The sequence below is a fragment of the Engystomops pustulosus genome, chromosome 5 (assembly GCF_040894005.1).
Source record: "Engystomops pustulosus chromosome 5, aEngPut4.maternal, whole genome shotgun sequence".
Taxonomy (NCBI): Eukaryota; Metazoa; Chordata; class Amphibia; order Anura; family Leptodactylidae; genus Engystomops; species Engystomops pustulosus.
In genome coordinates this window covers 13,455,105-13,470,218 of record NC_092415.1, presented here as the reverse complement: position 1 = coordinate 13,470,218, position 15,114 = coordinate 13,455,105, and the positions used below count along the sequence as shown (strand labels likewise).

The 15,114-nt window shown below is 44.3% G+C and overlaps 2 protein-coding genes across 6 annotated transcripts in view; one reads left to right on the top strand and one right to left on the bottom strand.

Moving 5' to 3' along the window:
• Positions 1-4,875: 4,875 nt before the first annotated feature.
• On the top strand, positions 4,876-9,533 carry LOC140132421 (elongation factor 1-alpha). The gene is made up of 7 exons (XM_072151184.1): positions 4,876-5,080; positions 7,153-7,332; positions 7,448-7,744; positions 7,978-8,128; positions 8,231-8,487; positions 8,564-8,798; positions 9,258-9,533. Exons 1-7 carry the CDS (start codon positions 4,934-4,936, stop codon positions 9,374-9,376), a joined length of 1,386 nt encoding a protein of 461 aa, XP_072007285.1. The 5' UTR covers positions 4,876-4,933; the 3' UTR covers positions 9,377-9,533.
• A 3,645-nt stretch (positions 9,534-13,178) lies between these two features.
• The window catches only part of ASAP1 (ArfGAP with SH3 domain, ankyrin repeat and PH domain 1), a 160,628-nt gene continuing 158,692 nt past the window's right edge, over positions 13,179-15,114 (bottom strand). For all 5 annotated transcript variants that reach the window (XM_072151179.1, XM_072151183.1, XM_072151180.1 and 2 more), the window contains one exon: positions 13,179-15,059. In XM_072151179.1, the coding sequence (XP_072007280.1) occupies positions 14,985-15,059 (75 nt within the window). In that variant the 3' untranslated portion in view covers positions 13,179-14,984. The remainder of the gene's footprint in view (positions 15,060-15,114) is intronic.

Below are 15,114 nucleotides of genomic sequence, written 5' to 3'. Positions count from 1 at the left end.
TCTTCAATGCATGGAGAAGAGCTCCAGAGAAAAAGAGGAAAAAAATTACTAAAAAATACTCCTAGAGATGGACGAGCAGCCGGGAGCACGTGCTGCCAGCTTCGCTTTTCATTTGGTTGTACATTGACTCCTCTTTCCTGTGATCTCACTGATCAGCAAATTATCCCCAAGGATGCGGTCACACATACCGCTAGGCGTCTGTTCATAACACGACGCTAGTGCACAGGGGGAGGTAACCCTAAAAACGGCCCAAAAATGCCATGTGTGACATCAAACTTACAGGTCTCGACCCTTTTGGCGCAGTCACACAGTGCGTTTTTGTTGCGTTTTGAAATGCATTAAAACAGCTGAGGAGAGATTAAATTGCCTTAACATTTGCGTATTAATGCGTTAACAATGTGTTTACATTAGCGTTTTGTTAACATGCGCATTAACATCGCGTTTACACTGGGTTTTGTTAATAGTATTAATAGTATTGTAATTAGGCAAATCACCTCTCCACAGATGTTGTAATGCGTTTCAAAAATGCTATGAAAACGCGACCAAAACGCACCGTGTGACCGCGCCCTCAGTAAGGCCGCGTGCACACGTTCTGCTAGCGTTGCATTCATAAACCAACACTAGCGCACAGGGGATGGGCCTCAGCCCAATCGCATATGCGTTACCAGGGAAACGCATGTGTTACATAGCCCGTCCCCTGTGCACCAGCGTCGCGTTATGAAGAACGCTAGCGGAATGTGTCACCGCGACCTAACCCCCATAATGGCTAATTGGACCTTAATATCTTTAAAATTAGGCACAAAATTTGGGACATTTCGGAATAACCCAATGAAAACCAGAACTGTTGACGGCTTCACTAAAACTTATTGAAGGTCATGGAGTTTGCTTGCAAAATAAATTGTAAATATGTTGTAAAAATGACATTCACCCCTGCAGGAGCCTGACCTCAACTCTCCTGAAAATCCACAAGACAAGACAAGGGAGAAGTTCCAGAAGAGCCGGGAATCTTCTGAGGAGAATGTAAAATTCCCACATCCTATTGGCTATGATGGACTAGGCCTCAGTAATCAAAAGTAGGCCTCATTTCCCCATAGCAACCAATCAGGGAGCAGCTTTCATTTTTTATCAGCAGTTTCAGAAATGCAAGCTGAGCTCTGATTGGTTGCTATGAGCAATAAAGGCCTTCTCTACTTCTATGGAATAATATGCAGACATAAAGTATGAAGGAATAACCTGTCATCGTCTGTGTGTCGTCTTAAGCCGGCGCCACACAGGGCGCTTTGTCTGCGCTTGCAAACGCAAACGCAGACAAAGTCGCGCCCACCGGGGCGGGCCTCGGCCCGATCGCATCGGCGTTTCTATGGAAACGCCTGTGATCGGGAACGAGACGCCGGTGTTTCGCGTTAAATTAACACGAAACACCGGCGGCTCGTTCCCGATCGCAGGCGTTTCCATAGAAACGCCGATGCGATCGGGCCGAGGCCCGCCCCGGTGGGCGCGACTTTGTCTGCGTTTGCGTTTGCAAGCGCAGACAAAGCGCCCTGTGTGGCGCCGGCCTTACAAATGGAAACTGGGAGCTAAATTGTGGTGTGAACTTAGGTTGATGGCACACGTGGTGTTTTGAACACGTTTTTGGCCCGTTTTTTTTAGCAGTCCGTTAAAAATGCATACGTTTTTGAAAACGCTTTTTTTTTTTTTTTAAACGCATGCGTTTTTTCTGTTTTTCCCAATTATCATAATTATATTTGGGGAAAAACTGACAAAAAAGGAAAAAACTGATGTGTTTTCAAAAAAAATGCCTGCGTTTTTAAACTGCATGTGTTTTTTAACAGACTGCTTAAAAACAGCCCAAAAACTGGTTCAAAACGCCAAGTGTACCACCCCCTTAGGGTGAAGACACACGTGGCGTTTTTAGGCCGTTTTTGGGCCGTTTTTGGTTAGTGCGTTTTCAGATCGTAAAAAACGCATACGTTTTTGACCAGTTTGAATTAAGATAATTGGTCAAACCTGTCAAAAACGCATGCGTTTTTTCCGATCTGAAAACGCCTAAAAAACGGCCTAAAAACGCCACGTGTGTCTTCACCCTTAGGCTGGCGCCACACGTAGCGCTTTGTCTGCGCTTGCAAACGCAGACAAAGTCGCGCCCACCGGGGCGGGCCTCGGCCCGATCGCATCAGCGTTTCTATGGAAATGCCTGCGATCGGGAACGAGCCGCCGGTGTTTCGCGTTAAATTAAATTAATTAACGCAAAACACCGGCGGCTCATAGGGTGAAGACCCACATGGCGTTTTTAGGCCATGCGTTTTTGACAGGTTTGAGCAATTATCTTAATTCAAACTGGTCAAAAACTTTGTGTGAATTCGCCCTCAAAAATGCATCAAAAAAACACCATGCAACACATTGGGGCACATTTACTTACCCGGTCCAGTCGCGATCCAGCGGCCGGTTCTCCGACGCTGATTCGGGTTCTGCCAGGATTCACTAAGGTCCGTGCGCCGATATTCACCATGTTTTGCTGCTGCGCCGAGGTCCACCGAAGTTCACTTGCTTTTTTCTGGTGTATGTGAGTGCTTGATCTTGCGACACAAATGGCTTTTTAAATTCCGCGGTTTTTCCGAATCCTTCGGGTTGTCCGGTGGCCACGCCCCCCGATTCCTGTCGCGCGAAAGTCGGCGCGATTGCGCCAAAAATCGATTGCGTGCGCCACAATCCCGTGAAATACAGAGCAAAACGGAAATATTCGGGAAAAACCCGACGGATTCGCGGCTGCGGACCCTCAGGGCGCGTTCACACGTTGCGTTTTGACCTGCGTTTTCATTGCGTTTGAAACGCATATACAACAGCTGAGGAGAGGTGATTTGCCTAATTTCATCACTGTTAACGCATGCGTTAACAAAACGCATCGTAAACGCGATGTTAACGCATGCGTTAACAACGCGTTAACGCATGCGTTTTGTTAACGCATGCGTTAACATTGCGTTTACAAACGTAAACGGTAATGTAATTAGGCAAATTACCTCACATCAGCTGTTGTATATGCGTTCCAAACGCAATGAAAACGCAACCAAAACGCAACGTGTGAACGCGCCCTTAGTAAATGTGCCCCATTGTGTGAAAGCGCCCTAAATGCAGACCACAAACACATGCATTTTCAAAAATGCCACCGCTCTGAAAACGCTGACAAGAAAAACGCAGGGGAGAAAACGCCAAGTTTAAACACCCTGAGGGCGCGTTCACACGTTGCGCTTTCGTCGCGTTCATAACGCGACGCAAGCGCACAGGGGGCGGAGTTTGGGGCGATCGCATATGCGTTTCCAGAGAAACGCATGCGATCGGGTTATCAATCGCATGCGTTTCCCGGGAAACGCATATGCGATCGCCCCAAACTCCGCCCCCTGTGCGCTTGCGTCGCGTTATGAACGCGACGAAAGCGCAACGTGTGAACGCGCCCTGAGGCTGGCGCCACACGTGGCGCTTTTGTCTGCGTTTGCGAACGCAAACGCAGACAAAGTCGCGCCCACCGGGGAGGGCCTCGGCCCGATCGCATCGGCGTTTCTATGGAAACGCCTGCGATCGGGAACGAGCCGCCGGTGTTTCGTGTTAATTTAACGCGAAACACCGGCGTCTCGTTCCCGATCGCAGGCGTTTCCATAGAAACGCCGATGCGATCGGGCCGAGGCCCGCCCCGGTGGGCGCGACTTTGTCTGCGTTTGCGTTCGCAAACGCAGACAAAAGCGCCACGTGTGGCACCAGCCTGAGGGTGAAGACACACATGGCGTTTTTGGGCCGTTTTTACTAAGTGCGTTTTCAGATAGTTAAAAAACGCATGCGTTTTTTAAAAACGCATGCGTTTTTGACAGGTTTGACCAATTATCTTAATCCAAACTGGTCAAAAACGCATGCGTTTTTAACGATCTGAAAACGCACTTAGTAAAAACGGCCCAAAAACGCCATGTGTGTCTTCACCCTGAGGCTGGTGCCACACGCACCGCTTTGTCCGCGTTTGAAAACGCGGACAAAGCCTTTCCTACCGTTAATGCAAAACACCGGCGGCTTGTTCCCGTTCGCAGGCGTTTCCATAGGCGCGGCTTTGTCTGTGTTTGCATTTTCAAACGCAGACAAAGCGGTGCGTGTGGCACCAGCCTTAGGGCGCGTTCACACGTTCCGCTATCGTCGCGTTCATAACGCGACGCTAGCGCACAGTGGGCGGGGGCTCGGGCCGATCGCATATGCGTTTCCCGGGAAACGCATGCGATTAATAACCCGTTCGCATGCGTTTCTCTGGAAACGCATATGCGATCGCCCCAAACTCCGCCCCCTGTGTGCTAGCGTCGCGTTATGAACGCAGCGCTAGCGGAACGTGTGAACGCGCCCTTATGAATGCGGCCTTTGCGCCTCGGACAGTCCTCATCCGCACGGGGCTCTGAGATCCGCAGCCGTGTGTATGAGCCCATAGAAACAAATGAATGTGCCCTGTGAGTGGTGCAGTGGCTTTTGGCGTTTCGGATACGTCAAAACGCATGCTTAAAAACGTACCAAAAATGCCATGTGTGGCATCACCCAAACAATTCTGGGAGCGTTTTTTTTTCATTGCTGTAAGTGTAAGCAGATGTGAAAATGTTTATCCATTTACTTACACTTACAGCAATGAAGAAAAACGTAGCCAAACGCATTGTAACATACAAAAACGTATGCGTTCTGACGCATCCAAAACGCCACGTGTGAATGCACCATGTGAAAAAAAAACAACTAGCACATGTCCTCATTTTCTCGTCGTGTGCAGGTGGCCTAATTGGGGGCACCTGGACCCCGGGGAGGAGCCAGCAGCAGGACCCAGGTGGGCGGGGTCAGGGGGCTATATAACCTGCCAGGGGGAGTCTTCTATGCTACACAAAGACACAGTCTGGGACTTTGTGGAGTGAGAGAAACAACCATGTCTGACAAGGGTAAAACTCATCTGAATGTGGTCATCATTGGCCATGTGGACTCCGGCAAGTCCACCACCACCGGCCACCTCATCTACAAGTGCGGAGGCTTCGATCCAAGATCTCTGGAGAAACTGGAGGCAGCAGCTGGTCAGGTAAACCCCTACTCATCCTCCCACAATCTCAGCCTGATACTGGGGGTCTCCATTGATACTGGAGATGTCTATATGTGGCTTTCTATTGAGTGTCCTGAGGGCTTCTGACTGTATTCACATGTGGCATTTACATTGTTTTAAAACCCTATGACCGCTGACCAGAGATGTGCCCAATTGTTTCTGTCAATGTTTGTTAACAAAATTATGTTAACAGCAATGTCATTGGGCAAATCTCTGCTCAGCGGTTGTATTGTTTCAAAGTGCATTGTAATGCCGTGTGTGAACTCAGCTTCAAGGGCTTATCCACATGTCAGCTGTGTGTATGGAGTCTTGTTCAGGGAGTGTTCACACTGGGTGCTTGTTGCTGATAACCTTTAGTTTTCCAGTGGACATTTAAGCAGCCTGAGCCCTGCCATTGGGTGTTTCAAATGAATTTGTAAAGGCAATGCAAATGCCATGTGTGAACACAACCTCAAACGCTCCCCTTGTCAATGAGTTGTATTGCAGCTGAGCCCCAATGACTTCAATGGATTCCACCAACAGGTGTGGGGCTGCGGGTGCAGTCACATGTTGTGTTTAATGCATGCGTTTAAAAATGCATTGCAACAGCTGAGATTTGCCTGATTAAACAGCTGTTAACAGATGTGTTTATGCATGCAATCATGGTTTCTTTTTGTAAACACAAGTGTTAACAGCTGTTTAATTAGGCAAATCATCTTCAGCTGTTGCAATGCTTTTTTTAAAAAAATGTATGCATTAAATGTGACATGTGACCGCACCCTGGGGTCTTTCTGGTCCTAGACAATCCCTTTAGAGCCAGTTCCCAATTTTTGCAGTAGTTGAGTTAAGACCCAGGAGTGGTCAGAACAGATGTAAAGCTTTCCATTCTACTTCTTGTCTACACTTGTGGTTTTGGATCACAATAATGGACCTGCATTGTATGAACTAAAACGTCTCCAACGGCTGAATTGTGGACTGGCCCTTTAAAACCATAGGTTAGGCCATCAGCATCAGATTGGTAGAGGTCTAATACTGTAATGGGAGCTGTTGTTCAGCACTGGCGGCCAATAATTGAGAACGCCTTCCAACCTGATTTTGATTTGTCCAGTAAAGTGATCAAACTGCTTTTTGGCTGCGTTCACTTATTGTGCTTTTCACTACAACTTGAATGAGGAGGAGCTTGGCTAGAGCGCATGTGCCCTGGAAGGAGCACCAGGTGTTCTGCATCGCTCACGCACTCGTTTTGCATGTTCTGGCTAAACTCTTCCCTGTTGCATAAAGGCACAACGTGTGATCGCAAACTCTTCTTTCCTGGCAACTGCAATGTGAAGCCATGTGGCCGGTGCTTTTCTTTTTGCTCATGTGTTAAGTTAAGAAATGCAACACTAGTGGAACGTCTGATTTAATTGAAAACGCATGCATTTTTTGTATGTTCACCAAGCGTTTGGCTGGTTTGAAATTTTTTTTTTTTTCTCTTCTGGAAGTTTAAGCAGTGGTGAAAATGTTTCACAACTTATACTTCCAGATGTTATGAAATCGAACCGGACAAATTCATTGTAAATGTGTGAGAATGCATGTTAGAAAAAGTGCCGTTAACACGTTTCAAAACGCACTGCAACAGCTGAAGAGGGAATTGCATCTTCAAAACGACTGTTAATGTGTTAACATTGCAGTAACAATTGTCTTGTAGAAGTAAATGTTAACAGCTGTTTAATTGGGCAATTCCCTCTTCAGCTGTTGCTATTCGTCTTGAAATGCTGCCTGAATCTGTTCAGGTCACGTGATGGACACGCATCCACGTCTCTTCTTGGTTCTCTAAGCTTTGTCCATTACCTGAAAAATTGAAGCCTTGTTACAGATCAAAAAGTTGTTCCACTGAATGCTGATGCGGCACCTCCACAGGGCAAGTGCAGTATTGCATTAGGTTAGGTCCTCCTGAGCAGTGGATCCTCTCCAGCAGGTTATCACTATGACCTCTCCATCATATCCAAGGGTCTTGTAAGGAATTCACCATTACTGATGGAGAATCCCAGTTCTGAAGCCTCATGACTAATGGATTGTTCTGTTCTTAGATGGGTAAGAGTTCATTCAAGTTTGCGTGGATCTTGGACAAGTTGAAGGCCGAGAGGGAACGAGGGATAACCATTGACATCTCCCTGTGGAAGTTCCAAACGAACAGGTTCACAATTACAATCATTGATGCTCCGGGGCACCGAGACTTCATCAAGAACATGATCACTGGCACATCCCAGGTAGGTGCTCGTGTCAATCCACAGCACCACATTGATGCACCTGTTAAGACACTTGGTCACAATCTTGGTAGCACTTTGTACATTCAAGCAAATGATGCCCCAATGTTTATTTCAGGCGGATGTGGCTCTTCTAGTGGTCTCTGCAGCCACTGGTGAGTTTGAAGCCGGAGTGTCCAGAAATGGTCAAACCAGAGAACATGCTCTTCTGGCCTACACCATGGGTGTGAAACAACTCATTGTCTGTGTGAACAAGATGGACCTGACCTCACCCCCATACAGTGAGCAGAGATTTAATGAGGTGGTTAGGAATGTGACTATGTACCTCAAGAAGATTGGGTACAACCCAAATACCATCCCATTTGTGCCTGTGTCGGGGTGGACGGGAGAGAACATCGCTTCTCCAAGCCAGAAGGTATGTAGTTATTGATCAAAGATCTTGCAAATCTTAGTTTACCAAAATCTCAAAGCTTTAGCTTTCACTAGGATTCCATTTTTTTGCCCAAAAGCATAGGAGTAAGGTACCTCATACCAAAGTGAGACTTAGAAGATCCACTAGTTGCCCACTGTCTTTGTTGCAAGGTCATGTGTAGACTTTGCAATATTGTCTATTGTTGCCTCGCTAACAAACCTACACTTAATTAACAGATGAACTGGTTTAGAGGATGGAAGGTAAAACGAAAAGATGGCTTTACTAAAGGACAGTCTCTGCTTGAGGTCATGGATAATCTGGTCCCTCCAGTCCGGCCGGCCAACAAGCCATTACGGCTTCCACTACAAGACGTGTACAAGATCGGAGGTAGGTTTCTATGTAAATGTTCACATGGTCCTTATGTCTGAGTTGAAGACGGCTATTACTTGTCCTCTAGTCCACTTGTCTAAAAGGTTCTTTGTATTTTAGGAATTGGCACAGTACCAGTGGGTAAAGTTGAGACTGGGGTCCTTAAGCCTGGTATGACCATATCCTTTGCACCATCAAACTTTACTGCGGAGGTGAAGTCTATAGAGATGCATCATGAGCCGCTCCAGACGGCATTTCCAGGTTATAACATTGGATTCAACGTCAAGAACGTTGCCGTGAAGAACCTTAAACGTGGAAATGTAGCTGGAAACTCCAAGAGTGACCCACCAACAGAGGCCACCAGCTTCACCGCCCAGGTACACAAGGTCCACCACAATCTCGGATAATCCATAATTTGAGTGATTTGGTGAACTAATGGGATTATTTCTGTAGGTCATTATCCTGAACCATCCCGGCTTTATCAAGGCTGGTTACTCTCCAGTCATAGACTGCCATACTGCGCACACCACCTGCCAGTTCTCCGAGCTCCAGGAGAAGATTGACCGGCGGTCAGGCAAAAAGCTGGAGGACAATCCATATCAACTGAAGTCTGGAGATGCTGCGATCGTGACCCTCAAGCCCATAAAGCCGTTCTGTGTAGAGAGATTCTATGACTACCCACCTCTAGGTAAGTTGGGTTATGAAAATATTGACCTATAGCACTCAGTCAACACTTGGTCTTAAAGGGATCCCCAATAGTCCTAACCCTTTAGTGCTGTAGAATTTGTTGGGCAATCGCCGATGTTTAATCCTACCTGGTTACCAGCAGAACTGTCAAATATGGGTTTATAGTCTAGGATTCTAGTGTTTCACTACATTGGGAACATCCTCACACTGCTGTGCTCTTAGCTCTCTACAATGAACTGATGCCCAACTCCCTTGACTACAGTAATTGGCTCATGGTTGAACTTGACAATGGTAACTCACTTGTGCTGCACAACATACATCTTCTACTCTGCAAAGGGCACAGCAGTGTGAGGATACCAACCCCTCCCCATTGCACCTCAAGAGAATTGGTCCTGTTAACATGCGCCATAATGATTGTCTTGAGGTCTAGCTATAGTAATCTCCTCCTTGTGGATTGCAGGACGCTTTGCTGCCCGGGATCTGAAGCAGACTGTCGCAGTGGGTGTGGTAAAATCCGTGGAAAGAAAAATTAACAGCTTGGCCAAGCGGCAAGTCCAGAAGCCGATCCTGGTGAACTGAAGATCCTCCTGCCGGAGATCCGGGCTTTACTTTATTTTCTATACAGTTTTATGTATAATCCTGCAGAGGTTCTGCTGCGGCAGTGAAGTGTAACTGTTGCTTTATGTTAAATTTTGTCTTTAATAAAGATATTGAGCATCAGTGGGTGCGCCATGTACATGGTCTTCCATTAGTCGCTTGACCTGTTTGCTATTCAACTCTATATAATTGTGTTCTGTAAAGAGGGGGTGGTTATATTTCAACATTTCAAAAGGGAGCAGACTTCAGCACATTAAATCAGGGACTTGGCCCTGACCAGTCTGGCATAATCAGTCCTGTCTGCAGGTGGCTTCTGCAGTGAACTGCATTGTTGGCCCATATAGATCTCATCAAAAGGACATGTCTCTAGCATCTACCTCCACCCCTAATATGCATTGCTGGCTACTTACCTAGGTCCCTCATCTGCACTGACATGTAATGTGTATTGGAATCAAGTGGACTCAAAGGATTTGTAACCACTTGGGCAGGCTATTACTCACCCTGCCCAAGTGCAAGGGGAGACCATATAACATCCTATGAAGCTGCAGCATGGAGGGGCACTGGTAACACTGAGTCCTTCTGGCTCAAAAGCATAACTTGAGTTGATTTTAGAAGGACGTTGGCCAGGGATCACAACATTATCGGTCACTTCCTGGTTAAGATGGATTTTGATGGGAGTTTCTTTTAAAGGATTATCCAGATTAAAGAAAGTTGCCCTATGCATGAGTATAGGTTGCAGTGTAAAGACCACCTAGGAATGCAGGTTGTGTTCTCCTTTTCCTGCCATCCCATAGCAGCAGCTACACATTTTGTAAGAGGCCTCAGTGATCTGGACCTAATGTCATTGGTTAGAGGATTCCTCTTATCTAAACCAGTGGCATTTGTTACAAGTATCACGATCTGTGAGCAGAATCTGCCCCCCCATATATGACTGGATGTAAATGGCAGGTTGGGGTGGTGGGAGGTCAGGAATTGTAGCTCTGGCTTGGTTATAAGCCTGGGGGCACAGAGCAGACATTTGGGTGTATGCCGGCATCTTCTAAAATGCTGGCACTGTGGGCAGATCTTGCTCCTGTCTTCATGGATACTTAAAGGGATATTCCCATTTCTGCTAATTTTTGTTTTGGAGTATATTGGAAAATTGTATAATTTATCAATCCCTCAAGGTTTTCTAGATTTCTGCTTTCTGACCTATCAGAAGCTTATTTGTTTAGCTCCAGTGGACAGAAATCTGACTATGGCTCGTTAGTAGCAGAGTAATTAGAGCTGTGGGTTATAAAAGTCCAAGCCCCTGTGTGACCATGGTCAGATTTCTGTCCACCTGAAACAAAGTTTTCTATAGGACAGCAAGCAGAGATCAAGAAAACAGTGAGGAATTGATATAAAGTATATTGGAAAAAGTAACTTAATTATTCAACTTATTTGCTGAAATGGGACATCCCCTTTAAGGATTCCTAGAAAACACCTTTTAAAGATACTGAAAGCCTCTATTTCCCTTTAGGGGTGGGTGGCTGCTGGTTGTGACATTCACCCTCCTGCACAATCCGGTACGATCATATTTCACTACACCAGTCATGGCTGCTCTTGGGGAAACCTTCACACTGGAGTTTTGGCTTTTCTGCAATTGGCTCATTCAATTTATGAGCTTTTCATGTTGGTACAATTCTGGTACCAAATGTCAAGTTTCAATTTTTTTTTTTACCTTTTAAATGGGCCATACCCATTTTATTTTAGTGGGAGAAGTCAGTTTATTCTGATTTAGGGAATATATTTTCTAATTTTTAATCTTTGGAATGTTAAGTGTAATTGTATCAACTAGAATGCCACCTTAATATCAAAGGAGGACCTGGGTGCCTTATGTAATCTTATCTGGCTGCCCAAATATCTTGTGCAAATGTGGCAAATACCTACTGTAAGGGAGAGGGGCATCTAAAATCCTTGGCTGCCTAATTAAACTGAAAATAAAGTAGCAACAAAATTGCAATAACTTTGTTTTGTTGGCAGAGATCGCCCTCTGGTGGTGACATTACACGCTGCACATGAGGTCTAGTGGCCAGATATCTAACACTTAGCAGATGATTTATCACAGTGGTGGCGAACCTATGGCACGGGTGCCAGAGGTGGCACTCAGAGCCCTTTCTATGGGCACCCAGAACTTCATGCAAGCACAGAATTTGCTAGATGTGGCACAAGGCTTCCTCCTGCGGTCCAAGACAGCTATGGACATACTATGCTTAGTGCTATTTTAAAGCGATACCTCCTTGGCTGCCAGAACTACACGAGAAGTGAGAAGGTAAGGACAGAGATGGATTTTTGTTGGAGCTCCTGCTCTGGGTCCCCCGATTCTTCCTCTTCAGGGGACCCTGGAAGGAAGCTATAATCCAAATTTCTCCATCTTCTTTCTATTGTATTGGTATCCTCAGGAAGCCAATATGATTGAAACTTGTGACACAGCTGGGATCAATAGGTTACTGCTGAAATTGTCATGTTGGCACTTTGCGACATAAAAGTGGGTTTTGTTTGTCGGTTGGGCACTCTGTCTCTAAAAGGTTCCCCATCACTGATTTATCATGTCTGTATGCCAAGTCTAAAGTGATGACAATAATATTTAAAAAAAAAAAAAAAGGCCGGATGTTGTTTGTTGCACTTGGTTGTTTTTATCTTCAGGATTGTACACAAAGCTGCATGTTGTAGTAGGAATTTTTTTTTTACTAAGATATTTGCAAGCCTAAAACTTCCATAGAATTAAGAGATGGTAAGGCCCAACAACCACTTCTCCCTGCAGAAGGGCAGGGTTGTAGAGCAGCTGGATGCAGAGAGCACAGCCGTGTGAGGACACACCCCTAGTGCACTTAGAGAACCTACAATTCTCGGATATAAATCCATATTTCACAGTCCTGCTGCTACTAACATACACAAAGGAATGATTAGGCATATTTCCAGGGACAATACCTGAGGGTGGTGCTTTGAACGCATTTTTGTGCTGTTTTTAAGCAGTCTGTTAAACGGATGCGTTTTTTGAAAACGCATCAGTTTTTGACAGGTTTGACTAATTATCTTAATTCAAGATGGTCACACACATGCGTTTTTTTGACGTACTGCTTAAAAACGGGCCAAAAACGCGTTCAAAACGCCACGTGTGCCATCACCCTCACACTGACTGCAGAGAGAACAGAGCACAGCAGTGTGAGGACAAAGCTCCGGTGCACCTGCAGAAGCTACAATCTTGGAAAATAAATCCATATTTTACAATCCTGCTGCTACTAACATACACAAAGGAATGATTAGGTATCTTTCCAGTGACTATACCTAACACTGGCTGCAGAGAGAACAGAGCACAGTAGTGTTAGGACAAACCCCCAGTGCCCTTGGAGAAGCTACACTCCTGGAAAATCCATATTTCACAGCCCTGCTGCTACTAACAACCTACACAAATATCTAATCACACATCTCTACAGGCATACCCAACACTTTCTACAGAAATCAGAGCACCTCAGCGCACTTGGAGCAGCTACAATCCTGGAATATAAATCCATATTTGACAGTTCTGTTTTTTTTTTTAGATCACAATAAATTCTTTTATAAATTAAAAATAAACACCACTTTTAGTTTTTTTTTTTGTCACTTTAAACATTTTTATTAATTTAAAATACGGAATGATTAATAAAATGAGCTTGTGACTTTGCTTTTAAAAACAGAATATACTGTACCATGTGGTCTAACACTCTGCAGGTAGAGAAGCTACGACGGTCCTACAGTCTCATCTCCTCCCGCTACGTCCGTCCATGCCGCGCCTCTTAGAGTATTGCTGAAATACTTGAAGTTTTTAGGTTTTTTTTTTTTAATGTTACATTTTCCACCATGCAAAGTCTGACAGACTTGATTACCGACGGCAAAGTTCTGCAGCCAAATTTATTTTTTTTTTCGTTAACTCTCAAAAAAAAAAAAAAGTTTGAATACTTTTGGCCAGAAAAACAAAAAAAACCTTTATATAAATAAAATATTTCTACATGCAGAAAATATGTGCCTTTAAGATACCCAAAGTAATAGTACATAAAAGTCAAAATTATATCGGAAGTGCACAGGAATGTGAAAATATATATATAAAAAAAGAAAAATTGAAATAAAAAAAGTTCTGTCAACTTTTTTTTTTTAAGGGTAAAGAAAAAAAACATACTAAAATGGAAATACAATATGTACAGGTTTTTAGTTTTTTTTTTTCTTGCGCATCTCTATCTAAACAATCACCATAATGAACAAGTTCCAGTCCGTAACACCATGATCTGGCCGTAGTCGTAGTCAGGAGTAGGGGGTCACTTTTATCTCTTCAACGGCAACTACGGAGACCCCGCCTCCAGCCTCTGAGTTTCACACTTCCTCTTCTACGTCACTAACAATATACAATGAAGTCCATTCCACTTTTCATCTATGAATAATTTATGGTACAGTTTAAATAATAATAATAATAAAAAAAAAATTCTAGCAAAAAAATATAAAAAAAATATTTTTTTTTTACACAGGCATACAGATTTATTTGATCCATTTTTGAGTTTTTTTTTTTTTTATCCATTTTCACGTAATACTGTCTATGTCAAATAGATCTCTCTACTGGAAAAATATTCCCCTCGATCCCCACGGCTACAGAACAACTTGGTCTACAACAAAGTTTAAGGACGACACTTTTTTTTTTGGTTTTTTTTTTTCCTTTTTGTGGTTTTTGTCCCTGTTATTTTTTATTACAGGTTTCAAGTATTCTGGAGTTGTTGTTGTTTTGTTTTTTTAAGTATTTTTATTATATTTATTTTCCTCTCTGGTGGGTTTTCTGGTACACGCATGCATAACGTAAACAGACTAATAATCGCTTCGCAGTCGTTAGGATCCAAGTCCGATGGGTTGAAACGGAAACGCTTTTGTGGTTTTTGTTTTTTAATATATATATTTCTGTATATTATATATCTATATATGTATATCACTTCTGGTAAAAGAAGCCTTTAGATAGAAATATATCTTTGTATCTTTTTTTTTACTACTTGTAGCAAAGTAACAGTTATGGGAGTTGCGAAAGTTCCAAAAACAAAAGAGCACGGAAATACTTGGTTTTTCTTTCAAATTTTTTTTTAACCCCCCCCCCCCAAACTATCTTGAAATGGTTTTATCCGTAATAAATACGCAGGTGATTGCTGTGCCGGTGGGAGTTGGGGGAGGAGCTATCTTGCCCGCCTCCCCCTTTAACCCCCGATACTGTAACTAAAGACAGACATGTGATCAGGGAGCAAGTGCATAATAGATAAGATATATATATTGTATCTATAGGAGACAAGACAGCTCTGGCAGTACAGAGGGGTCAAAGTGCTGATAACCAGGGGGGGCGCCGGAGAGGCGGGGCAGAGGAGGAGGAGGCGGAGCTGGCGGTTTCTCCTCCCGCTGTAGTAATACTGGTGGAGGCAGGATAACATCGTACATTTACAATACACAGAATGTGGAAGTACTGGATGAAGAGAACAGTAGCTTATATACAGACACGAGGGAGGGGACACGGGTACGAGCTGAGGGGGAGGGGCTTGATTCGCAACACTAAAACATCCAGGTTCTATTCTGACAAGATGTGGACGAAAGACACCGGGAAGACGCCTTTTCTTTCTGGATTGCCTTCCACGTGACCGATCTGAGAAGAGACAGACACAGGAAAAAATTTTCGGTTATGATCTAACATGACAATA

What these genes read in the sequence shown, in the direction of transcription:
- LOC140132421 (XM_072151184.1), top strand. Translation starts at nt 4,934, where the DNA reads ATGTCTGACAAGGGTAAAACTCATCTGAATGTGGTCATCATTGGCCAT. An exon ending in TCGCTTCTCCAAGCCAGAAG is followed by an intron (nt 7,745 to 7,977) that starts GTATGTAGTTAT and finishes CTTAATTAACAG; the next exon opens with ATGAACTGGTTTAGAGGATG. An exon ending in AGACGTGTACAAGATCGGAG is followed by an intron (nt 8,129 to 8,230) that starts GTAGGTTTCTAT and finishes TTTGTATTTTAG; the next exon opens with GAATTGGCACAGTACCAGTG.